The sequence below is a fragment of the Alligator mississippiensis genome, chromosome 5 (genome assembly GCF_030867095.1).
Source record: "Alligator mississippiensis isolate rAllMis1 chromosome 5, rAllMis1, whole genome shotgun sequence".
Classification (NCBI taxonomy): Eukaryota; Metazoa; Chordata; order Crocodylia; family Alligatoridae; genus Alligator; species Alligator mississippiensis.
This window is the reverse complement of record NC_081828.1, coordinates 122,323,852-122,351,435: the sequence shown is the minus strand read 5'-3', so window position 1 is coordinate 122,351,435 and position 27,584 is coordinate 122,323,852. Positions and strand designations below refer to the sequence as shown.

At 41.8% G+C, this 27,584-nt stretch overlaps 1 protein-coding gene across 3 annotated transcripts in view; it reads left to right on the top strand.

Moving 5' to 3' along the window:
- HECW1 (HECT, C2 and WW domain containing E3 ubiquitin protein ligase 1) overlaps window positions 1-27,584 on the top strand; it is a 439,971-nt gene that overhangs the window by 393,561 nt on the left and 18,826 nt on the right. For all 3 annotated transcript variants that reach the window (XM_019483377.2, XM_019483376.2, XM_019483378.2), the window contains 3 exons: window positions 19,460-19,558; window positions 20,538-20,667; window positions 26,352-26,498. In XM_019483377.2, the coding sequence (XP_019338922.1) occupies window positions 19,460-19,558; window positions 20,538-20,667; window positions 26,352-26,498 (376 nt within the window). The remainder of the gene's footprint in view (window positions 1-19,459; window positions 19,559-20,537; window positions 20,668-26,351; window positions 26,499-27,584) is intronic.

Sequence of the window (27,584 nt, the reverse complement as noted above, 5' to 3'; positions counted from 1 at the left end):
TTGGTATTTATAAAGTGCTTTGAGATCCTCAAATCTATTATAAACAAAGTGCAAATATTTAGGACTTTAAAGACTTAACATTTGAGTTTAGTCATAATCACAAAATCACAGGCTGTTTTAGATTCGGGGTTTTCTTGAACTTTGTAGCTTACTTATGGCTGTCTATTAGTACTGCAAATAGTTTATCCTTTACATAGAATCTGTCCTGATTCCTTTTTCCTTTTAGGAAATCTTGCAAGTCCTATCAAGAGGTACATCCTGCCAAAACTATCTTTAGCAGCAACCATCAATTGATTTAAATTTTCTCTTTCATTATGCTTAAGTGAATGCTGATGAATTTGAGATAAAACACATCCATGTAAGTATTCAGCACTCTCTATACTGGGGAAGCTGAAAAATCCATATTTTCTTCCAAGGCTGAAACTTATAGTTCTGCTCTGAGTGGTGTTTTTTTCATGCCTTGTTCTTTATGTAAGCAGCATTCCAAATCCAGAATGAGCACATCAAAGGACAGAATAGTCATGTGTATGCCAGGTGAAAAAAGAGACATAATGAATGGAAACTATTTCTCATTGATGGAGAAACTGAGATTTAACACCTTTTCTGCAAGCTTCCAGTGAATAAGAGTGTTTTTTCCTCAGGTCTCATGCATGCAAATAAGAGACATCACACATGTTCAAGGTTACAAATTACACCAAAGGAAAAAAAGACATCTGAAATTAACTTAATTGCATCCCATTCTGGATCTGAGAAGTGTGACAAGGTATGTTTTTGGCTGTGTCCAGTAGATTGTACCTTGGTTTCACAGCCAAAGTGATTCCTCTTTATCCATGCCATTAATAAACCAAAATATCTAATTTATCAGTAGTTAGCCTTTCCAGCTGTTTATCTTGGTATATAAAAAGCTACTTATTACCATGAGACCTTGGTCCAATATAAGAGCTGTGCCTGATTAGGTGAAAGGCTCCCACATATGCTCAAGGTAATCCTGACACCTTTATCATGGAGGCCACTCCTCAGAACCAAATAGCTTGGCTATGTGTGTCAGTACCCATTTTTTGGTGGAAAGGAAATGGTCATAGGCAATATCCAAAAAGATCCTTTCCAAGGCAGGCAGTCTCAGTCGGGCAAATAGAACCATAGAAGTAGAGAGAACCGCTGAAAAATCTATCCCAGATTTTATGTAAGACCTAAAGCATGCTGGTTGATAGAACTAATACTGATACTAAGTGGTTACTAAATAGAGCAGGGGTAAGTAACTCCTGGCATGGGTGCCTGAGCATAGCACATGGAGGCATTTTGCGCTTGGCATGTGTGCCCTTGGGGTGGGTGGCAGGGAAGGGGCCGGAGCTGTGCTGCCGCAACAAGGATTGGGCCCCTCGCAGATCCCCCACCATCCATCCCTGGCACACCAATATCTTACAAATCAAGGTTGAGGGTGTTTTGACACTGCCTAAAAATGTTGCCAACCCCTGAAATACAGGATACTAAATAGTTCCATGCTATCTTTTAACAGCATTGAATTTAATACTCAGTAAAGCTCGAATTTATTATCAGAATGGTAAGTTCTTCATATATTAGTAAAAAGCTCCAAATAGCTTCTGACACTAGCTTCTCACTTGCCTCCCTGTTAGCATTTGAAAGAATTTCATTCTGGCTTTCCGTTTGCCTACAATATCTTTACACAAGCTCCAGAATGGGGGTGTGGCACTTTATTTAGAGTGGCTCTCTGGAGCTGCTCTAATTAAAGCACCCACAGTGGCTCATCCCATGCTTCAAAATGGTGGTGGGGCACTTTAACTAAAGCTTATTTGACAAGATTTAGCTGCAGACTTTAAAGTGCCCTCCCCCCCACCACCACCATTTTGAAGTGCGGGGACACTGAATATATGAGACGCTGAGGCTGCTGGAGCATGCTAGTTAGTATGCTAGTTAGCATGCTCCAGCAGACTTAATTAATTGAGTCTGCTCCAACATGTTGTAATTACAGTGTGTCGAAGCAGGTGTCCTGCACATCTACAGGCACCCTCAGACTCTGGGGTCCACGGTGAATCTCATATACACGGGTATGCAAAGGAGCTTTTGACCTTATGCTGTTGCTGGCTCTTCCTTCTGCCTATGACACTCTAGGTCAATGGTTTTTAACCTTTTTAGACTCAAGGCACCCTTCAGAAAATGGTGAAGAGTGAACCTTCTTACCTTTCTCTCATTTTTGGACTAAGGAAAAATAGTGGAGCAATTCTTCTGTAGCAAAGAACTGTGAAAGACTACAACAGGTCACAATGTTTTGGGCACCATGAATTACTATCTGAAATCTCTGGCTTTAGCTTGTGAATCATGTGTAGGTGCTAGCACACCAACCAGTGATAATGTTGTGTGGCACCCCAAGGCACCTTGAAAGGCTGTCAAAGCAGTGCCAGGGTGCCACATCATCACCATTGGTGACATGTAGGGGGTGCATGTACCCACATGCATGTGCACCCCCTGAGTTGGCGGTGCACCTCCTACAAAAATGCACTACTGACACTGTCGGCTGTGCCTGCGGGTGGTTGCCACTTGCCACCCCCCTCCCTTGCCGCTGAGACCACCAGCAGCGTCTGTGAGCAGTGATCTCTGCTGACTGCTGCCGATGCTGCTGATGCTGCCAGTGGTGTCTACGGGTGGTCACCGACTGCTAGTTGGCACTTGCCAGCCCCGCCCCCCGCCACTGACAGCACCTTGGCTGACTGTGGGAGCTCCATACTTACCGCCACCACTGCCTGCCAGAGCTGGCTGTGCCCCCCAGCCACAGGGGGCACACAGCATTCATGATCATCACCCTGGCTGAGAATCACTGCTTTAGCTGAAGTTGCTGAAGCTTATGAGGTTAATTTCCCATGATGCTTTCCCAAAGGCTCAGAGGCTGAGAGAGATGGAGTTTGTTGATATATAGTACTATGCATCCAAAATGCTGAAAAAAATAGGATCAGAACATTTCCTATCTCAGTGATGGGAAAACTGGTTCGGTCTGCATTCCACCTCCATCAAACACTTTGATTTATAAATCTGTTTATTAGGTTTCCTTCCCGTAGGTGAAAAGAGAGGCAAACATCTTTCTTTTGGGCAGGTTTTATACCCATTTGTTCCAGCTAATTTGAAGTAGGCCTTTTATCCCCAATTCCAGATCTGCATTATATTTTAGGCAGAAAATAAGAATTCCATATGATATAGATAGATATAGATCTATAGACATCTATGTAGATATAGACATATAGATATAGATACAAACCTCTCCCTAAATACAAGTAGTAGAGATCTAGAAATATCCATCGAGATAGATAGATAGATAGATAGATAGATAGATAGATAGATAGATAGATAGATAGATAGATAGATAGAATTTATACTGGACATATAAATTAGATATATACATTATAATGTATATATCTAATTTATATGTCCAGTATAAATTATAATATAAATACATTATACATATATACATTATAATGTATATATCTAATTTATACTGGACACTGGACAAAGAGTGGAATTATAATATATATATCACTTGTGGATAAAAGAAACTGGGTATAAATAATTCCATTCATTGGAAGTGTGTCTGGAAATATGAATACAAAAATACAGTTAACATTTGAAAAGTTAACAACTTAACATAGTTCACTCTTTTGTATTCTTCACAGTGCATTTTTATGAGCCTACAATATTAGTTGTGTGATGCTGTTCTGTTCATCACACTTCACTCGGTCTATGATGTAAGGAAATGATCCATCTGATCCTGCTGAGCAGACGGAAATTTCGTCGGTGTTCTAATTCTGGCTCTCATCTTTGATAGTATTTTCATTTTCAGAACTAACCCAAATCTGTGATGATTTATATAAAGGTTCCCTAAATTCAAGTAGTAGCATCTCTGTGGTGCTTCACTGTTCATGTAAATTCAGATTACTAGTATGTAGCTGTAATTCCAGTCAAACTTCAGTAAAACTTTGTTAATTTGATATTGTGTTGTTCAAAGTGTTACCTCGAAACTATTGTTACTCCCTAGCCAAAAGGGTAGGTTTTTGTATGCTTTATCATATGGATAATTCAAAATACATCAGCTATGAAATTCAAAGCTGTTTTCTCATCCGTTAGACCAAGCAAACTTCATTAATTCAAAATGCAGGGGACCAAAAAATAGTGGTTTTGAAATAAACAGATTTGGCTAAGTACAGACAGTCAACAAGCCTGAGACTGAATTGATTCAGTCTTTGCAGGTTAATCTAAGCTGCATAGATTGAACTGATAAGCAAGTAAACAGACATTCACTTTTGATTCCAGAACTGCAGCCCTATGACTGCAGTGGCTGAGGCCAGAAGCTGAGGGGCACTAAAACAAACCTCCCTGCTCAGCTGGAGCAGACAGTTTGGGCCAAGGGTAGCCCACCCACCTAGCCTTGTGAGAGGGGATTTGGGGTGGAGGGGTGCAAAGCATCCTGGGATGCTGGGAGATGAGAGTTAACTTGAATCTGGAGGGGATCTGGGACAGAAGTTCAATAAAGTGATTTAACCTAAATCAGTGAAGTCTGATACTAGGGCTATGTGAAGCTTCATGTGCTGATTTGATTCAGAGGAAATTAGGCCTGATTTGGCCGCCGAATCTCCGAATCCGAATCAAATCAGGAGACCAGTTAAAAGGTCTGAATCAATTCGAAGCTCTCCAAATCAATTCAGAAAAGATTCAGAGAGCATCAGAGATTTGAGCAGTCCCCACTCGCTGCTGCAGGGATCTGGACCTGGACTCTGTGCTGGTAAGTAGTGGGCGGGGGAAGCAGGGATGGAAGATGGGGAGAAGGGACCATGAAGGGACCCCTGCCAGGCCCCATCCCCTGCCTGTTCCCCCATCCCCTCTGAGGGCCCCCTAGCCCCCACCCACTGTCCCAGGCCCCTCCATGGCTGCCCCGCCCAGCCCCAGCTCCCAGCTATTTAAAAAAAGCCCTGAATCACTGGCTTCTGCCAGGCAGAGGGGAGATTCCCGCTGCTCCCCACTGCCCCGTGCTGTGTGGGGGACTCTGTCACAAACCCCCGGCCCCCACCTGCTCTCCTAGCCCAGCTCACATGGCTGCCCCACCCACCCATGCTCCCAGCTCTTGAAGGAGGAAAAAAAGAAAGGACCTCACTCACCGGCTGCTCCAGCAGCCTCAGGGCTTCTCGGGGGCTTGTGGCAGAGCTCCCCAAGTAACGCAGACCAGTGGGAGGCAGCAGGGATCGCCCCCCTGACTGGCAGGAACCAGTGAGTGGGGGCTTTTTTTTTTTTTTTAAAAAGAGGTGAAGCAGGGGCCAGGCAGGGCAGCCATGGGGAGGAGGCTTGGAGAGTGGTCGGGGATCGAGGGGGCTCATGGCAGAGCCCCCCACACAGCGTGGGCCAGTGGGGGGCACTGGGGATCACCCCCCCACCTCACCTGGCAGCAGCTGGTGAGTGGGAACTTTCTTTTTCAAAGACCCAGGAGCTGGGACCAGGCGGGGCAGCCATTAATGGGGCTGGGAGACCGGGCAGGGGATGGGCCAATTTGTAGATTTGGCCGATTTTGGTGGTGGCTGAATTTCCAAATCAGATTTGGCTGAATCAATTTGGGACAGTGATTCAGATCACAAAATCAAATCACTGTCCCCCGAATCTGCTGAATCCAAATCCAGAGCAAATACTAGCTACTTCACACAGGCTTATCTGATACTACATCCATTCAGGTTTATCTTAAACCAGTTTGGGCCATTTTGAAATCAGTTTATGTGCACTGAACTTCTGTTGTGTTACAGATTTAAACTGGTTTCCAATCACTTTTACTGGTTTATATGTAACTTCTGTCCCTAGCCTTTGACTGTCTGTACTTAGTCTAAAAGAGGCCTGGGAGTCAGGAACTCTGGGTTTTATTCTGCGCTTGTTATTGATTCAGTTGGCTAAGTCCTGTAAGCCTACTTTTCCAAAGTAGATAATGACTTTGGGTGAGCAGTACCAGACATTACAAAGCAAACTGAAGGGGTTGAACCTAAAATGAGACCCATTTGAAGCATCTCAAGTTGGGAACCCAAAATTACTAATTGGTTTTGAAAAAATTGCCTCTCCATGTCAGTGTCCAACTATAAAAGAGGGATAACTCTATGTAACATATATCAAAATGGTTTTCAAATTAATGTTGTGAAAGTCTTTGAAATTCTCAGTGAATGCACTAATGCAGTTGAAAGTAGTTTGTGTTACATTACGCTATATATGTTAATTACAACCAACAGCCTACTTTTATAAATTATGGCTATAAGAGACATTTTCAAGCCCTATTATAAATCTAGTGAAAAAATTATATTATTAAAATAAATAGGCAAAAGCAGTCATGTAATAGGGTCGTTTTGCAGTGAGAAAAGTCTGCATTAATAAAATGCCTCGTTGCGTCCAGACTATGATAGCTTCTGCTGCTTACTGCACTTAAATACACTTTGCTTTTCTTAGTACAGTTCATTTTATGCAGGACTGCTAGAACAGCTAGTTAAATATTTATTAAGGGTCAGGGGGACTTGATATAAGCAGAAAGATTTAAGTGAGACTATGAAGCAGAGAAGAAAAAAAAATGTTCTCCTTACTGAGCTTGTACAGAAACCTCAAAGAATGTTTTTTAAGTTTCTGCTTTATATTTACATTGGTCTTGGCGTTTTCTCTCATTAGAGGAACTTTCCAAGTTCATTGAAGGACTTGAATGTTGTCATCACAAGGGCTGAAACATGAGCCTTTTCTCCCACAATCCCCTCTATTCCACTCCACCCTTCACTGAATCCCAAACTGTCTGATTATGAACACAATTGGAGCAGGGGTAGGAGGGTTGTTTATAATTTTTTGACTTATGGACAAGTAAAACTTGATTAATTGAGTCTTTTCTGCACGCGAGCTGAAGTGAACTGCACTGAACCTAGACCTCCCCTTGGCTGTTGCAGGGGGCAGGTGCAGGGCCAGTGGGGGTGGGAGCAGGTTGCTGCCATTAGCAATAAATCTGATCCCGAGACCCTGCATGCGTAGACACCTGCCCGGGTCAGTTTAGTTTAGAGTAATTTACTCTGGAGCATTATTTGCATGTGTAGATATGCCTACTGTATCTGATTCTGTGTTGGCAGATGAATTTTATTTTACTTATGGTCCTAGCATTGTGAAAACAAGCAATCCATGCATGAATAAGAGCATGTACTACAAGAGATCTCTCCTGGGCAAATGTACACTTGGAAAACACAAGTTTTATAAAGTGGGTAGTAAATCTATCTAGTATGGAGAGCTTGTCATGCTTTCAGAAATTTTGTTGATAAGAAATAGCTTTTCTGATTTATTTATTTTTTTTGGTGGCTGTAAAACACGTGGCAGGAGCAGAGGTTTCCCCCCAGATTTTTGTTTCCCCTGCTCCTGCTAAATTTGGACTTTATTAGCTGTTTATTTAGTTTCAGCTTCCAGGCATTTGGTCTTGTTACATCTTTGTTAGCTAGACTGGAGAGCCCAATATCAAAGGTTTGTTTACCGTATAGGCTTTGTAAACTAATCCTGTCACCCTTTAACCTTCTCTTTAATAAGCTATCCAGACTCAATTCTCCATATAAGACAGGTTTTTCAATCCTGTAATCATTGTTATGTCTCTTCTCTGACATTGCCAGTTTTTCAACATCCTTCTTGAATTGTTGACACCTTCTTGAATTGTTGACTTGAGGGACTCCATTTGAATTTATACTTGCATAGCAAAAAACAATAATACTATGGTCCTTGTATAGTAGTAATATATTCCTCCATGGAGGTATACTAGTGTTCACCTTGTATATCATTACAACCTGTCTCAGGCTTTGACTTTCCACACAGGCGAGAAAACTATCCCCTTCATTGTAAGAATTATCATGGCTTCAGTGTTAGCTGTATACTTCAGTTAATAATTAGCAATTGAAGGAAACTATGTGGTCATTGGCTTGCATTTTTAGTCCTCTTCCCTGGCATGACTAAATCTAAATCTTTTTTCTTTATGGCTTTGACTAGCCTGTTTCAACACATGTCAAAGCAGCAAAAAATAAACATAAGGCACACTGCTTATAAAAACTTGAACAGTTTGCAACTCCTCTCTCCTATTTTCTCAGAATTATTTGCTGAGAGATCTGTTCATAAAAATGCCCCTTCATTAACTTTAAAAAAATCAACACTGGGTACATAAAAAAGCCCCTACATGTCATACTGAGTCAATCCTTAATGAAGCAGCTTATCTATTGGGGCTGATTTGTATACCCCGTAGACTGTCTCAGATAAGGACAAGAAGGTAAAGCTATCAAACATGCTATCCAAACAACTGTGATGTGTGACTGGTGAGACCCGGAATCTATTTTTGGCTCTGCCATTGCCTTTTATGTCACTTTGGACAAAATTTTCCTACATTGTGCCTCAGTTTCCTCATCTGTAAAATGGGGATACTAGTATAGGTTTTCTTTGGAAAGTAATAATAAACTAATCATGAATCTGACATTTATAGTTATTCAAATTGTCTCGCACCTAAATCTGCATCTTTTCTGTTTTCACACGTAAGACTTGTACTGGGTGGGCTTGATTTCTTCCCATATAGCAAGGAGGTCTGAAGTTCTCACCCAGTATGCCAGTGTGTCTAACTGAGCCCTGAGAATGACCCAGTCAAGTTGAAGAAAGTCAGGCTGTGTTTGTGCTCCCATCCTTACCTCAGTTTCCACCAGAAGCGTTAATCTTTTAGTGTCTGAGATAAACCCATTGTGTTCTGTTAGGATACATCATCTTGCTACAAGTCTTAGTGTCATTTGTGGATTAAGTCCTACACCTTGGAACTGTTCAGCATCCCTCATCATGTTCTAAGTGTGAGATAACGATGTATTCATTACAGCAGCTCCACAATTTTCTTTAATTCTTGGTTTTGGATTACCCCAAGAACAGAAAGTGAAGTTTAGCTGACCGAGAAAACCAATTAAGGGTATGTAGACCATGTGCTCAACAAGGCTTAGCAAACTGGGAGTGAATTTTGAGTTTGTGAGAAAACATGAGATGAAGTGTACTTCAGTTCTGGAATGTACCCCAGAGCATGTAAAATAAATCAGCAGTATGGTGACCCAGAACTCTGACTGCTCATCTGCTTCACTTCAGCATTAACAGAAAGACAAGAAGTGGCTTAGCGCTCCTCTTAGAAAGAGGTGCGAGGACTACACATAGAACACCTGGACCACCAGTGTGTTTAGATGTCAGACTCCATGGGAAAGGTCCCACGGTGTGACAGCAAGGTGATGCCAAAACATTGGAGACAGAGCCACAGACCAGATTTATCAACCTAAGCGCCTACAACCTTATCACCCTCTGCAGGAGAGGTGGACTAGGAAGACTCAGACCTCCCCTTGTTAGGTTTGCCTCTCAAGACTTGTTTAAGAATTATTTTGTGTTCTTTCCATAACAAAGACTTTTTTTTTTCCTTTTGTGTCTGGCTCAAGTAAATACTTCTTGCTTATTATTAGGGAGGTGTCAGTTCATGCATCCCACAGGTTCTAGAAACAAAAAGCACCTACCATTTGGAATTTCTGTCCTACCTACTTCTGAGACCTGAGGCCCACAGTGTGATAATAAATATTTGGATGTATTCAGTATACTGTGACTCACTTGGGACATTGTACTGTATGGCAGATGGTTTACTACTAAACTGCCAAATAAGAACAGTTATTAAACAAATGAATGCAAACATTGATTGTCATGACCATATGGTTAACCTTTTCAGCAGATTTCTGATAGCTATTGCATGGACTGTGTGGTGCTCTGTCACAATGAATTGAGGTTTAAAAGGTGCACCAACATAAACAAAAAATGTGATAGTTAATGAAGATTCATAGATGATGTGCATTTAATCTACTCTCCAGGGTTCATAAAGATGGATCTGATTTACTGTTCACTTACTCCAAGAGATAATCACAGGACAAGATTTCTTCAATAAGCCAGAAGATGGTGTGCATTAGTAGCTTGTTGTTGCACAGATCTGGTACGCTGTCAAACACCCATTAAATTAATCGATCCTGGGTGCATCTACATGTGCAGTTAATGCAAAGCAATAAACTCTGGTGCTTATCACACTGGAGTTTATTGCTCCCAGGTACGCCATTTGAAAATGTGCCCGGGACCACAGCACATTGAGCCAGGTTGGAGCAGCCCTGGCTGACAGGGGGCCCCAGGGGTCAGCCTGCCAGCCTGGGAATGCTCCTGCTCAGCTCAGCATGCTGTGGAGGGGCTGGCCTGGGCCCAAAGGTGTTCCCATTTGGGGCTAGCCAGCAGGCAGCCCCCACAATGAAGTACCCTGGTGCCCCAGCCAGCTGCATCAGCATCTACACATGCAGTGCTGTAGAGTAAAGAACTCTGCATCAGGATAGTACTTGTATTTACATGTACTTGTATTTACTAGTTCTATCCTGCTGCAGAGTTAATTAGTTTACTGCAGCCTAATACCACTGCACGAGTAGATGCGCTGTGTTTACAGTGGAGCCAATTAGTCTACTCCGCAGTAAACATCTCATGTAGACATCCCCTTTAAAGCCAAAAAGACCTTTCTGGCTTTAAAATCTATTGATTTAATATGTGATTGACAGCATAATAGATTATCACTTATGTTATTGTTCGTGAAGCAGGCCATAGGAGTTACTCTTGTTTGAACAAGGCCAGTCTTTTTAAAAGTTAGCCATTCTTGATTTTAAAACCGCCAGAGATGGAGACCCCATCCACATTCCTTGATAACTTGCTCCAAAAGTTAATTCCCTCACTGTTAAAAATGTGGACCTTATTAGCTGTTTATTTAGTTTCAGCTTCCAGGCATTTGGTCTTGTTACATCTTTATCAGCTAGACTGGAGAGCCCAGTATCAAAGTTTTGTTCACTATATAGGCTTTATAAACTAATCCAGTTACCCTTTAATCTTCTCTTCTATCCAGACTGAATTCTCCATATAAAACAGGTTTTTCAATCCTGTAATCATTGTTATGTCTCTTCTCTGATATTGCCAATTTTTCAACATCCTTCTTGAATTGTTGACACAAGAACTGAACACATTGTTATGCATCAGTGCCAAAATACAGAGGTAATATAACTTCTCTAATTCAACATGCACTTAGTCACGTAATCTTTATTGTGGCTCAGTGCTGTAAGTAGAGGGCTCACTGACTTCTATATTTTTCATAAAGTATCTGAAAATAGTAACTTGGGGCAAATTTAAGTAATGTATCCTTCCATTCTAAAAAAATTGGCCTTGCTAAAAGAGAAGTAGAAGAATGACATACGCACTTCAAATTTCTTTATAAAAATTCCTCTCTCTTTTAAGAAATTAAAAGAGTGGTACAATTGAAATTGTAATTCCCCCCCTCCCCAGCCCTTGCTCCACAGCCCCCCAGCACAATACCAGCATTCCCAAATACTAAAAAACCATGAGTAACCCTCACCACAAATCACAGAACTGCTTTACAAATTGGTGAGGGTTTTACCAATGCAATGGATATGGAGATATTTTCATTTGCTTTCTGTTTCTGGGCCTCTAGGGGGCACTGGCTGACTTTTCTCTGAGACAAAAAAGAATAGAAACTTTACAATAAAAGTAGCTGAGATTTCTGCTAATCATAAAAACACTCTAGACATATAATAAAATCATAGAGTTGGGAATACCCAGTGTTCCTGTTGACCCTGTTTTGCCATATCTTGGTGAAGATAGGAGTGATCTTTATTTGGCTGGGTCTTGTGAGTTTCTTTCTTTCATAGTATAGCTATCAAAACTTCAGTACAGAAGGCCTGTAGTACTAGTAATCACTATTAAGTGCAGCTTTCTTTCTTCATCTTCTAAATGTGTCCTGAAATTAATTGGGACAACTAAACAGGTAGCAGTGTTTGACATATGAGAAACTGTAACTTGGGTTTGCTGGCAAAAAAAAAAATTCTTCCACAGAATTGTAGAAGGAAAATATCAGTTTGAATACATTATGAGCTATAGCCTGTTCAGCTCAAGTTTAAGCCCCTCTGTGAATTTCTCACCAGGATTGCAAGACTATTAGCCAATTTAATCCCACCAGGAGTTTCTCAGTTTTGAACCATGTTCGTATCAGTTGATTTCAAACCTATGAGGCGAAGTGGCTAAAGTACGTTACAGAATCATAAAGCCAGAGAACCCTTTGATATATAGTTTCTGATCATGGAGATCAAAAAGCTCAGCAAGCAATTCTCCATCTTGATCGAAACAGGGATTTTAGTAAATGATATAGTCATGGTTTACTCTTTAGTGACCAGTTAAGATGAAGCCTTAAAACAAAGACTTGTCATCAGTCCTGCGTTATGCTATTGCTGTTTGAGGATTTAAATATCCTGAGAGTCACCTGTAAGACAAAGAGACTGTTGTATATAGACCCCTACAATGTGATATGGATTTGGCATTCTCTAAGTTCACAGACATAATTCCCCAATACAGCACATTATGCAAAGAGGAATGAGAAGAAAATACAGCCCTTCTTGATAAGGCAAGCTTTGTAAATGGCACCTGCAACTTTCAGAAGAAGGACATAAGTTAACTGGCTGGTGCAGGAATTTGCAGGAAACTCTAGCAAACAGGTCAAACAGTAGCATTATGAGGAGCAAGAAGGCAGGTGCACACAATATCCTTCTTGAGTGGATGCAGGGTGCCAGTAGTCAAGCAGACCAGAGCAGCTCTCCTACTCATTAATTTTCTCCCTCCTCCTGCTGTTTCCTGTTCATTAACTCCCTCATTTCCCCTGTCTGCTATTAGCACACTACTTAGACTTAGGCATTGTCTTGTGGTGGAAGGAATGTTGAAAGAAAAAGGTAAATCTGGTTCTCGCATACCATTCCACTCTTCCCCAACCTGCCTCTCCTGCTAAAACAGATCCTTACCTCTAATGAGCAATTTATACTTGCTCATAAAAAGAAACATAAGTTGGGCTTAATGAAGGCATTTGCCCTCCAGTCAGGATTTACCTCAGCATTGTTTATTCTGGAAATAAACCTTGTTTTTTCTGAAGGGGGGCATCTCACCCAACTCTACCAGACCCTAAAATTTAAGATTAGGGCCTAAATCCTTCAGAGAAAAGCACACACAGAACAGTTTCATTTAATGAGCCTTTGTAAGAGTCCAATATGTTTCTTGTTACGCTGTTATTTTAAAATACTCTGTGTTATAATATACTCTAGGTGTATATGTGTATGTATATAAGTATATGTGTGTTTTTATACACACACACACACACACACACACACACATATATATATATATATATATATATATATATATATATAAAACGGGATATACATGGAGGCTGGTGCAAAGATTGAGGTGGGCCTCTGAGCTGAAGGAATGTGGAGTTCCCCAGTTACCATAATGGTCAACGGCACTTGTTTCTGATGGGCTTTCACTGACAAACTGTTGTAGCTTTTCTTTCAGCAATTAAAAGCACTGCCAATAATGAAGAGCCAGATTCTGCTCAGTCCTCTTGCCAATGGGCCATAGAGGGTAAAGAAAAGAAAGATTTATCTTCCTGCCCTGTGTGGGGTTGGATACAGTGGGATGTTGCAGAGGTACCAGACCAGGATGCTAGGAGAGCAGGGTGATGGTGGAGTTTACAGCTAGAGAAAATCTGTTGCACCTTCTCTGAGTGCTGGCTCAGCAGCTGGCCACCTTAGAAGCTCCAGGAAAAATGGTGCCCAATGGCACAGTGTACAGCTTCCACCACAGAGTGGCTGAGTTTAGAAGATGCAGAGTAGCTGTCAACATCTATAGTGTTTAAGGTTATCATTTTAACTGTTTTATCTCCTTTCTCTCATGATTATATGTAAGAACAGTTTGCCCTCTTCTTCCTTTTTGTGACTTATTTGTTCAAATGAATCTATTCATTGTCTTCTCTGCCTGTGCTTAGGAAAATAACATCCTAACCAAATACAGTTATTCATTAAATTATCTCTCCTTGAGGAGTAATCTTGCATAAGGGACTCCCTGATCATATTATTTATGTGCATTAACAGTTCCTTGGAAGAGTCAAAGTCCTGAAATAAGTAGCTCTTCTCTTGGCATTTTTTAACTGCAGTTCCCCACAATTCCTTCTAAACTAATTTTTTTTCTTCTACCCATGCTCCTCTGAGTGGGTAAAGAAGGAGCATTCCTGATGGTGCAGTGCTGTATATATGCTTATTGAATTTTGAAATATATAAAGAAAAGAGTTTTTTTAAAAACCCACACATACTCCTATGTGTTAATTAGGACAAATGGTCTTAGTTATTGATCCTGAAGGCTTTATAAAAATGACAGATTACAAACTTGATGCCTCTAGCATTTTTTCCACCTTCAGTTGTCTGGTTTCCACTGTTTCCATTGTATCAACTTCCCTTTAATTGCTTTTTGCTGGAAACTTTGCACCAGGGCACAAGTAAAGTGAAGCAGGTTCTAAACATGCCCAACAGCTGGCTTTTGTTGCTGGTGTGGAAATAGCTGTAAGGGTCATATAATCACTCCTCTGTTAATATTCACCTGTATCCCATAAGCACCTTCTCTTGGATGCAAGGGACTCACAGGCAGCTTCTGTGGAGATGTAAATGGTAATTGGGACCATAGCATGTCATTCTGTGCCCCATTTGGCAGACTAAGTACTTGTTGTTCTATCCCAGGAGCTTATAATTGAACAATATTGTGTGCTGCTTTTTGTTACAGCAAGACTCATGTATCATTTGCATTCAAGATCTTTGTGCCTCTCCTTGTAGTGGCAGGAATGGTTCTTGCTTTTGATGTTTTTCATCTTTTGTGCTGTAAAACTTTACTAGGATGTCAGTCGACTCAAGGCACTTTATACTTGAATTGCTCATATTTAACATCTTGAGGGGTTTTCCCCCTTTTCCTTCTGCAAAGATAAACAGCTTCCCCTTCAGTACTGCATTGTATAGAATATTTTTTTGAAATCACAGAATTGGAAGTTTGGAGGAACATCAAGGGTCATCCGATTCCGTTTTCGTTCCCTGCACAAATACAGGATTCACTGTTCCTGAGCTACCCAAACAGATGCTCGATCCAGCATGTTCCTGTCCCATGTCAGAGTGCAAAAGCAGGAATGGGTAGATAGTTATTTCATGAGGCATAGAGATACAGTAATATCACACATTTCATTGTGTGCCAGAATACAAAAGGTAACATAATATTCTTATTAGATTGTTAGGCTTGCCATGAACTTCATCATAGGTATTAAATTATACACAACAATCACTTCCTTTCACGTATAGGCCCTGCTTCATGTCTCGTATCAGTAGTGAGATGAGAAGCAAAAGTTTTTGCCATCTGACTGCTGTTCTGTAGTCTGTGAAATGACTTCAAAGCCTTTAAATGCCATATTTACTTGAAGCCAAGATGAGGTGAGGTTTTTTTCTCCATTCAGCACTGTGTGAAGGAAAAGTCCCTTATCTTGGACTTGAGTAAGGGGCAGTGGGAGAAACGGGGGAGGGAGAGGAGGTGGCTGCTGCGGCTCCAACTCCAGTCCCAACCTGGGCTCGTGGTCAGATTTGGAGTTGGAGCCACAGCAACTGCATCCCTCTCCTGTCTCCCTTGCAGCCTCTGCCCTACCCTGCCACTTACCATCAGTCATAGCTCCAGCCCCATTCCAGCCTGGGGCACACAGCACATGGTAGCTCTGTCCTCAGCCCAGCCACTCAGCAGGTGGGCAGGTGACAGGGGCTGCAGGAACCATGACAGGTGCCAGGAGGCACATATACAGGGGAGGCAGGTAAAGGGGAGCAGGTGGCTGGGGGAGGTGACAGGGAGTACAGGTACGGGGGGCAGGTATCAGGGGAGTGTGTCAGAGGGTACTGGGGCCAAGGCATGCAGGAATTGCATGGGTGGGGGGACAGAAGGCAGGGGGACAAGTGGAGAGAAAGGGGAAAGGCCCCACCTGCTCCACACCTACTGCTTTCCCCAGTGTAGCAGTGGGGGATGCAAATTTAAGATGACTCTCCAATCAATAGATGCTATACATGGAAAATTATATCAGATTTCAATTTTCTATGTATACAATCTAATTATTGGGGGGTTGTTTTAAATTCACTCATCTTGGATTCAGGTTAAAATATGGTACTTCACAAACACAGTTATACATGATGATACCCATCCTACAGATGGAAAACGGAGAGGCAAAGAAGTTAGTTGATGTGATTTGACCAAGGGCGTTAGGGTTCACAACAGCGTTAGACCTAGCAGGCGTCAGAACCAGAGGGATTGCAGGTATGAACAGCAGGGTGGAAGCAACTGAGTACAACCCCAAGTTCCAAACTACGGGCCAGGTCCAAAACCAAGAGTCCAAAACTAAGCCAGAGGACTAACTGGAATGAGGAGGTCAGGTAGCAAGCCAAAGTCCAAACACTAAGTCAGAGGATTAACAAGATTCAAGGGTCAGAAAGCCAGAGCAATTACTGAGACAGGAGCTGCGTAAAGACTGAAGACCAGAAAGTTGTGCAGCAGGGCTCAGGTGTTAGAAGAGCTCCTTAAAAGCAGCTCCAGAATCAGAGGAAAGGGCCTGGGGCTCAGCTGGCTCTGCATATTGCACTAAGTGCATCTTGACCTAGTTGCGCAGACTGCAGGGCAGAAACCTGACCAAGGGTGTACAGCAAACCAGTTTCTAAAACACAAATTTTTGCTAAGCCCTGATTCCAACCATGATGCCAAGTTTCCTCCAGGAGATCAAACCTTAACGTCTGTCCTTGGTCTCAGTCCATAGAAAAAACCAACATTAGCCCAGTACAGGGAAGTTTACTGATGTGGCAGTGCTGTTCAGTTTAGTGTCAAATTCTTTTATTTACAATCTATTTGGTTGATGGAGGTGTCTGTCCCCAAAGATGGTGCCTACATATCTCTGTCACATCAAGGATTTGGTTTAAACTGTACAGGGGAATCCTGAACAATACGTAGAAACCAGGGATATGGTCCATCTCAGAGACTCTAATCATTAGTCTGGCTTTTGTTCATCTTGTTCATCAGCCCTCAGTTAGGGGCTGATCAGTATAGGTCAATGGCACTCAAGCTTTTGGTCCCTCAGGCCAGGTGAGTGGTAGAGGGATGGTCCTTGGGCTAGATCGAGCCCTGTGTGCCAGGATCAGAACCCATGGGCCTTGGCTGGCCCTAAGCGTGGAGACTGGGCTCTGGAGCCTGGTGCACCCTGTGTGCTAGGACTGAATCCTGGGACCTGGCATGACTCCTGCCTAACCCTGCACACTGGGATCAGGCACCTGAAGCAGCGCACAGGACCCAGGGATGGTGTCACTGGCCCCCTATTGCCAAATTTCAGGACCCACAAGGAGTCCCATGGGCTAGATGACATAGCATCGGGGTCTGGATCTGCCCACAGCCTGGGGGTTGGGGAGTTTGCATCTGGCATAGGCTGGTCCAAATTGAGCCTAAGGTCCAACTTGTATTGTGTAGGCTTAGAGTCTAGTAGTAAGAAGACTGGGAAAAAGTTTTTTGGGAGAACTGTGGATCATTCTTTAGTCTGCACCAGCTTCAGCTTCTTTTCCTCCATATACAGGCCCCAGAACCCATGTGCAGATCTAATGTGGCATGACCTGACCATGGATTGCGCACAAACAGTTATGTGTAACCACCAACCTTTCACTCGCACATATCACTGGGTTTCTACCTCTGTGTCAGCTGTACGCTAAATTTATCCCTAAACACTTGGCAAACAAAATCATTTACTTGGAAATGTGCACCAAACATAATGGCCGTACGTTATGCTTTTGTACTCTTTGTTAGGGAATACATTGTTTGGATGTGAATTGATTCACTGGGAGTAAGAAACTAGTTCCAGTTACTGTAAGAAGGAATTTTTTTAATATAATAAATAATTGGTAAGAAATATTAGCATAAATATCTTGACAGAAGAAATATTGGGGAGGGAAGATAGCATTTATTTGTTGAAGTTGATGTGGAAATGGTAAATGCTGGAATACAAAATCACTGTGATACTCACACACTACAGATGTCCCACAAAATATTTTCATTGCAGTTGTCTGTCTTGATTCTTCATAAAACCTCATCCACTGCTACTAACATTTACCCATGTTTCAGTACAACATTTCTAACTCCTGTGGGCTGTGGCCAAGGGATTAAACTCAGTCTGGGAAGGGGCCAAGTTATATTTTAAATTATAGTTTGTGGGCCAAGTCTACAAAGCCAGGATTGTGCACCATCCCGCTGTGTCACAGCAGGTCTTCTGCTCATCACAGAGAGAGGCTTTGGCCTAGTGTACTCTACATTGCAGTTCTTCTGGCAAAACTTCAAGCATATACATGCTCCAAGTTCCTCTGTGGTCGCAGAAAATGCCTTCCTGCCGGCAAAGTTAAAACACCTCCGCTGAGCAGAATAAAGCTGCTATAGGCATTCAGTAGCTAGCAGAAGGCATGTATAGACACTCCTGAGCCTTCTACTGGCTACCATGACCCCTTCAATGGTTCTTGCCTTTCCAGGATGTGCTTTCTCTCCGTCAGCCCAGCTGCTAAGTGGAGTCCTGTGGAGATGCCAGAAACTCCTAAATAAACATGTCTTGCTAGTGCGGCAGCAACAGCTGCTGTCTGCCCTTAGTACAGGCCTTCCACAAAAATTCAGGAAAGAAAGTTGTTCATAGAAAATAACCAAACTTCTTGTATGTGAAGTTGATGCTTTGTTCTCCATATCTCAGTAGGACTAAAGAATACAGGCACTTCGTGGATCTCACCACTTCTGCAGTTTAGTTGTTTGCACATGAAATTGCATACTCTGTGCACAGAATTACAGCAGTGACCTTACATTATTTAGGCAGGGGACATGAGAGGAATGAAGCAGCTAGTAAGTGTTTAAGCTGTTGTGTCCAGTTATCTGCCATCTCAGGAAGACAACTGTGTATTGGGTTTTTTTATTGGTTTACACTTACTTTGTGGTTGGAGAGATTTTAGTGCAATGGCAAGGGCTAGAAATGTTTTTAATGAAAAGTTTTCTGGGGAATCTTAATCTGACATGAAGGGTGGGCAGATTAGCATTGTAAGTAGGTTAATTTCAGCCCCTATAACTTCCTCTGGATGTCATGCCATGGTTCAGTGTCTGACAGCACTGACCTATGGCATGACATCTGGATAAAGGTCTCAGGGGCTGAACATGGGGAAAAGTCACTGGTTAAGGACATGGGGCAGCTCACATGAAACGTATCAACTAACTGCCAAATCCATCAGCGGTATGAGTGTCGCAGAAGATATCCATAAACACTCAGCTAGAGAGACTTAAGATGCAGTGACAGAGGAAGGAAGAAAAGATGATCAGACTAAAATAAACAAGTGAATCAGAAACAAAGAACAGCACCAATTCAATATATAAGATCCCGTATCAGCGTGTCCTGAATTACACATCATTTTCTCTGTGTCCTTTTGTATCTCAGGTTCAGGTTCAGTGGTCGGATCCTTGGCCTCGCTCTCATTCATCAGTACCTTCTCGATGCTTTCTTCACAAGGCCATTCTACAAAGCACTGCTGAGGTTGTAAGTATCTGAATAAATCCTGATCCTGCTATGATCTCTACCCAGGCAGACACTCGTGGGGTTCATTGAATATTGGCACCTTCAAGTTCTTTCCTCGATTGGTTGGTTGGTTGGTAATTGTTGAGGTAGAATGGCAAAGACTTAATAATTGCTCTGGATTTTTCTCTCAAACCTTCCTACACATTAATATTAGCAGCTTAAATTAAAAAAATAATGAGTAGTATGGTTAGGCACCCACTTTTGAAAATGTTAGTCAATATAGCTAAGGTCTATTATAAAAATAGTGTCTAAACAGTATAAATAGAATGAAAGTAATCAAAATGCTGTGGGACAAACCTGAGAGGATCATATTTTTCTGTAAAACAACAAAATATTTCTCCTTACATGTCAATGCAAAGAGACGTAATTCCCAATTGGCATAGCTATATTGCTAAGATACTTTCACCCTATGCGCTTGTTAATGACAGCTATTAATATAGGTAGAAAATATTATAGTCTTCATATGGGTTTTGCTTATCTTACTACAGTAACAATCAGGAGTGGCCTTGATACTTAATATCAACCAAAATATAAAATTGATTTGATGTTTTAATTGATCTTCTGTTCCTCCCTAATCAATTTGATACAGTAAAAAAAAAAGCTGTATACAACAGATCACATTTCAGTCAAATGAACTTAGGTGTATTAACAGGTGATAACTCAAACTAATGTTTAGTTTAAATTGTTTATTAGTTAGGATGAATCTAAAGCTTTAGTGATGATTATTTTAATACTGCTTAAAGCTTTAAAATATACTTGACTTTCTTTTACTGATATTTAATATTACTGTGGTCCTAACACTTTCAGTCTGCTGTTGAAAAGAAGGTACCTGCAGCAGGCTGTAAGGTCGAAGGAGCATCAGCTGCAGGATGTTCTGAGCTATAAACTATCATTCCACAAGGTTTTATCTTCATCTCTGTTTCTCTGCCTCACCACTCAGGCCATGTGATTTAAGTGACTTAGAATACTTGGATGAGGAGTTCCACCAGAGCTTACAGTGGATGAAGGACAACATCATCACAGATATCCTGGATCTTACTTTTACAGTGAATGAGGAGGTGTTTGGACAGGTGGGTAAAAGTAGGGAAAAATCTAAAAAATGGATTGGGAGTAGATAAAGTCACACACAAAGAATATAATTCTGTCTGAACAGATTCTTAGGAAATGTTCAATGGCTGTTCAGTACCATTTTTGTCTCCTGCCTGATGTTCCTTACAAGCCACCTGTTTTGGTGCGAACAGTCTCAGGGCCTGTAGTATAAAATACCAGCCCAGGCTTCCCTACAGGCTTGTTGAGCCATACACCAATGAACACAAGGAATTCTCACAAGTGGAGCAGAACTCTTCTTTCTAGGACAGAACTGGCAGAGACTTGGCATTCCATGAACGTTAGCGCTCTAGGTAACTTGATGGTGATGCAGCTGAATGGATATGGGGAAGGAACAAGAAAAAACAACATGCAGGTGGTGTAAGATCTGGCAGCCCTCACCACTACTTTGTCTTCCAAGATTCTTATTAGTTGTTAGTTCTTCTCTGCTCATAGAACGACCGCTAGTTATGGTTATGAACAACCACTAGTTAGTTATGCCATTTTGTCACCTACACCTATTGGGGACTGTTTGTTATCCATACTGCAATCAGAGATGTAATTGCTGTGTGTGTAGATGTGCTTTTATCTAGCTAACTCGGCTGTTGATATTTGTAAAGATATGACACCATAGACTCAGTGCTGATGTAAAATATTCAGACACATACATATATATTCTTAATAAATCTGGCCCAATGGGTTTTAGATGGAGCTGGAAGATCAAGGAGGAGTTATGCGAGGTACAACTGGAGAAAGACAGATCAGGAGGAGGAAGGATTGAAAGATAGATTTGGACTGTATCAGCATGCAGACAGTAGATAACACTGAGAGGATAGATGAAGTGACCTAGAAGGAAGGAAGAGAGGATAGAGCCCTAAGATAAACTAATATGGTGTTGGGTGAAGCACAAAGAAAGTGCTGCCAGCTCAAGAAGGAGGAAAGGGACCAGGAGAGCCAAGTAGTGCAGAAGCCTCAGGAAAGAAGTAAATGCAGACCAACTGATTGATTGATTAAAGGCTGAAAAGAGATCAAGTGAAATATTCAGAAAGAAATGGTCTAGCATTCCTGAGATATGAAGCTCATTAATGAACTGGATATGAATGATTTTCTTGAAGCCAGACAGTGTAAGAAGCTGGCAGAGGCAAGGGGACAGAGAGAATCAAGAACAGAGTTGAAGGAGAAGTCTGGGTAACAGGAGTAAATAATATACTCAACAATAAGGATCTTGGAAGCAAAAGATTTGCCACAGCAAAAACATTGAAAGAGGATATATGCAATTTTGGAGACATCTCTTGTGTATATGTAGACCAGAGGGCAGAGAGATATGGAACAGAGAAAGCAACAGAAAAAAGGATTACGAAAAACAAGAATGGATGAGGTCTACGGGACAATACCTAAAAATGACAGGCATAGGGGCTTTTGCAGAAAAGATAGGGCTGTTCTTCATAGCCATGCCTGCAGTTTTTCTTGGCTTTCAGTAAAAGTTTGTGTGACATCCAAATGATGATGCAGTAATTGCCTCAGAGATATGGCACTAAAATTAATGCGTAAAGACAGGCAGAGGCAGAGAGAGACATTGAAGCATATTTGCAGAGGCAGATGAGTTAACCTGTTAGAGACAGCCTTTCATTTACCTTTGTTGTTTACATGGGTAAACAACTAAGGTAAATGAAACCTTGACTTGAGTGGCATCTAAGGGCACAACCTGATGCACTAGATAGAAAATATGTTGTTGCACAGATCACTATGTAGGATGTTGTTGTAGGATTCAAATGAGATGGCTTCTAAAAGAAAGAATACACATCACATGACCATATATTTTAAACACTACTAAAGCAGAAGAACACTTTCTTGGCCAGATTCTGATGCCTTTACTCATATTGACTAGTAGTGTACTTCACAAGCTGGCATCAAAAGGTCTATGGTGCAGTAAGGTGCTCACCATGAAGCAGAGCATCAGATTGTGAGCAGCCTGTGGAAGAAAAGCCTTCCCATATATCTTTTAAATTTGCTGATAACAATGTAGTTGAGAAGCTGGGATCAGATTTTGCTCACAGATGGGTCCCAGCTCGAAAAGTGTGCAGACCAAGAACATTGGATGATTTGAAGTATGACTTCACTGTACTTCAATGCATTCAAAAATGGAAATATAAATCATGGTGATAACTTCTGCTAATGTTTTTGGAGGCTGCATCTCAAAGGATGAAAAAGGGAAACACAAGATAGAACAGACATTTGGCTGGCAATGTAGCGTATTAATCACAGGGCTAGAAACTAAAAGATCTCAGCTCTGTTCCTGGCTCTGCAGGTGAATTGTTTTGCAACTTTTGCCAAATCACTTAGCCTCTGTCTTTGTTTCTCTCTAAACTCTAACATCTATATTTAGATGTTAAACCCTTTGGGCCAAATACTCTTCCAATGTGTTTTTTGTACACTACTTCATACAGTAGAGTTCCAATCTCTGTTGAAGCCTCAAGACAATACTGCAATACCAGTATAATATATATTAAATAATTTAGGGGCCAAATTCTTCTGTTAGATTTGCAATATACTAGTGGATCTTATCTCTACTACTTTGCTGTCTCACTGACACTAAGTTCCCCCTGGCAGATTTGAGGAGAGAATGATAATCTTGATGCACATAAATATAACTAAATCATTAAGCAAGAAGAAATACACCCAATGAGGTGTTTAAATGTAGCAAAGTTCTGTAGCATAATGATGAATACAAACCTATAGCCAAAGTGGCTAAAACCTATGGGCATGTGTAGACAAAATGAGGGCCCTAAATTGAAGTGGTGGGTTTTTAAAAACACTGCTTGAATTTAGGGCGAAGTAAACCCCCATGTCATGTACATCCGTGTCTTACCTGCCTCTCAGGCAGCGGGGAGGGGAATGCGAGCTGCCGGTGGGCGGAGCAGTCTCTGGGCTGCAGGTGTTGGGGCTGGTGCTTTCCTCTGCAGCATCAGTGGGCCCCCCACCCCAGGCATCACCTGTCCGCAGGCACCCTGATCAGGTGGTCCCAGGGGGCACTGCAGCCGCAGAGAGAAGGACCAGGTCCCTGTGCAGCTCATGTAGGCAGGCAGGCTCCGGGGGGGGGGGGGGGGGAGATCAGGCTCACCGTTTTGTTTTTTTTCTTCAGCGGAGCCTGCCTTCCCAGACTGCTGCCAGGCTGCCTGCATGGGCTGCCTGCAGAGCCCCTGAGCCACAGGGAACCCGGTGCTTCACTCCTCGGCTGTAGGGCAGCAAACTAAAACTCTTCAGAGCTGTTTTAGCTTGTTGCGCTCCAAAGTCATTTAAGGCGCATTACACGCCCAATTGTGCTATTGCGGCTGGATTAAATGCACAATACACAGCCAATGCATGCAAACACCAACACCATTAAAGCAGTGCAAAAGCATTTAACCCGCTGTAAAGTGTTGTGCGCACATGCCCCTTGTTTTATCTACACACACCCTATATGAACAAGAGGAAAAAAAGTAAGAAGCCATAATTATCACCTGACTACATCAACTGCATCTACACATTCAAATAACCTGGGAGAATTCTTTGTTTGTGTGTTCTAGTGGTAGAAAAACTTACCTAGAGTCTGTGTACAGATGCTTGAATGCCAAGACCCTAAAGACTGGAGAGCTTGCAACGCTGACCATGTACAGCCCACACGTGCGGGGGGGGACAGGACATGACGACCCTGCGCACACATCTCCATATGCTCTGCAGGCTCTCTTAGTCTACTTGGCAACAGATGACAGCAGTGCATAGGGAAGCCCTGATTGGCTAACCCAGATGGCTCATGGTCAGACTGTGTTGTCAGCATGTACAGACATTTGCTCTCACAGGAGAAACTCTCCTGGACATGATTCAACCCTGGTTGTGCCCAGGTTATTTTTTTTCTGGAGTGGCCATTTTTATTCTGGGAGAAAAAGCCTGAACAGCTGCACGCTCATGGTTTCTCTTGAGAGAGCAGCGACTCTCCCAGGAGAAACTGAATGTCTGTACAAGGCCATGGCTTAAATGCAAACATCACTAAGTGTATTTGGAATTATGGAGATAGTGAGAAACCAAAGAAATCATTCACTAAGAATTCTGCAGATTATGGGAATTCTGAATTTAAGAGTGTTCTTAAAGCTGGACCTTGAATTGGTCTGTTGAGTAGAAAATTTAATGGCTGTACAGTAACTGTCTCCATGCTTAAGGAAAGAAATGGAGCCATAAGGCCAGATTCTCTGTTGTATGAATGGAGCAGCTACATTGGAATTAACAGAGCTGCAATATTTATCCCAGCAGAGAATCTTGAGCCCATTATGTCTAATTTTATATTGGTTAACCTTCTTGCTCTTGGTGTTTCTCAATAAAGCTTGAGACTGAATGAATCATCAAGCATTTCCATAATTTATGATGCTACTCAAAGTGTCTGTCGGCAGCTAGAATAATGAAGATCATATTGTGTATGCATTATATGCAATGTCTTGGACACACTGAATCACATATTATATATTAATACATTACACATGTGAATCATATATGCAGTCGGTTCATTATCTGTGCTAGACATCACTGTTATGGCAGGAGGAGTGTCTGTCAGTTTCTAAATCCTCTTTTTTAATTGGGTTTTTTTAAATTTTTTAATCTTATTAGATTTCATGTGAAATTAAGTTAATTACAAGGTAAATAATTGACATATGCTACAGGACATGCTTAGTAAATAGGTTCCTAACTGGTTCCCTAAATCACTTCTTTTCCTCAAACCTTAACAATCACAATCAACTAAAATTAAGGCAGCTTGCGGTGCTATGAAGTTCTGTAACTACTGATCTACAAAAACAGCACATTTCCAGAAAGTGTTGATTGCCTTCTATTTCTGATCGGCAAATCATAATTATTATATATAGTGTCCAGTATAAAGACCTCAAACCCACCACTGTATAGAATTTATGTGCAGTTATTGAACTGAATTAATACATTTTCAAGCAATATAATGGGATATATTGTATGCATGTTAGAAACATTTACAAGGTTTTCAGAATCTTAGCTTCAGCCTGGAGATTCCAGCCTTGCTGCTAGAGATAAGGATTTCATTCATTTAGTCAGTCAGTCATTCATATGAAGAGAGTCATGTTTTTGAATCCAAACAAGTCAGTCAGTTCCTGCTAACAAGTTAATTTTATTTCCTCTGGGGAGAAGAATCTGACTGTTCCAGTACTGTGACAGATTCTCTATTTTCTCCCCCTCTCTTGGCACTGTGCAGGAAGTTTGCAGAAGACAGAGCTAGCTGGCTTCCTCTTAAATCATCCTCCACAGGTTGGAGGGGTAGGATGAAAGAGCAGCCAGGGTGCACAGGGCTCTGGCAGTGCTTGGTGTATTGATGGTTCACTGGGGATTCTTCCCATCTGGTCCAAATTAGAGCATTTTTCTGGCTATACTGGAGCTGGGGACTGAGTAGAGAATCAGGGAGCCATACATAAATAGTCCATTGTCCCAAGCATACTGTTGCTTCTGCATCACTATTTCTATATTCTGATAGGCATGGGAGAGACAGCAAGAGAATGAGACATATATGTTGGGATGTACATCTAAGAGAGGGGACATTGTGCTTACTCTGCACCATGACTTCAGTTCTGAAATACATGACACTCTCTGCTTTGTTACTCCATTCTCATTTTCTCAGGTGACAGAAAGGGAGCTGAAATCTGGGGGTGCAAACACACCCGTGACAGAAAAGAACAAGAAGGAGTACATCGAGAGAATGGTAAAGTGGCGAGTCGAACGAGGTGTGGTTCAGCAAACAGAGGCACTGGTCCGTGGCTTCTACGAAGTGAGTAACAAAGGTTCCCAATCCCATGGCATTCACCACTCCATGGTTTGAATGGGACAAGCAGGAGGACAGCTTCTTGATAGTTCCTCTTCAGCACAGGGTGCGGTGACTGAGCAGATAAGTTTGGAAATGAATCAGAGGTCTCAGATCCTTAGGAGGCAAGGGCTGTGGACACGAGGTGTTTAGTATTACTGACTGAAGGAGAAAGTAGCTGAACATGGCTTTGACCATGTGCAGTGCTAATGCAGAGTGTTGTGTTTATAAGGGCAAGATAAAGGGGGATGCTGAGCAGGAAAAGAAAACCCACACAGATAAGCCTGCGCTAAGATCACCGTTGTCTAGTCACAGTAATACTCCTGCCTCAGAGTAAATGAAATATGGGTTCCATCTCGCTTTTTCCATGGAGGGGTGAGGTGTAAAAGAGGAACACAGAACAAAACCAGATTGAGGAAAGGAATTCTCCTAAGATGATACAACATTTTGTATACTTGGGAACTGCTCACAAGATGTTTTGCCATCCAGAAGCTCAACCATTGACTTGTACCAACTTTCTGCATAAGGTCAACTACAAGTGGCTGCTGCACCACTGGATTTATACCAGTTCACACCAGCAGAAGATGTGTGTCCAAGCATCCCTGACTCCCAAGAGCTGCACTGTGGCAGGCTTTGTTGAAAATACAGAGCCATTGCTAGGATTGCCACAGGCTACAAAACTGTGTCCTTGTTTCTGAGTTTTATTTAATACTATGAAAAAGAATAAACCTCAGTTTCCATGTGTATAAAGGACTGCTTAATATTTTTTAACTATATTCTAAGGCAAGCGTAATGTGTGATAGAAAAATATACACTTTGCCTTACAAAATTGGTATGCAGGTGACCATGAATATCTCATTCCAGAAGTGAGTTACCGGGCAGAAGTCCTAGGCATGAGTTATATCCTATTCCTTCCGTAACTTCCACTGGAGGAAATTTCCTCATGTATCAGAATTGTTTACTGCAAACTCACAAATGAATTGCATTGATTTAGCAGCAGGGTTAGAAACGCGCTGCTTACATGCAGTATTAGCTATGGTAGGCAGCTAATAA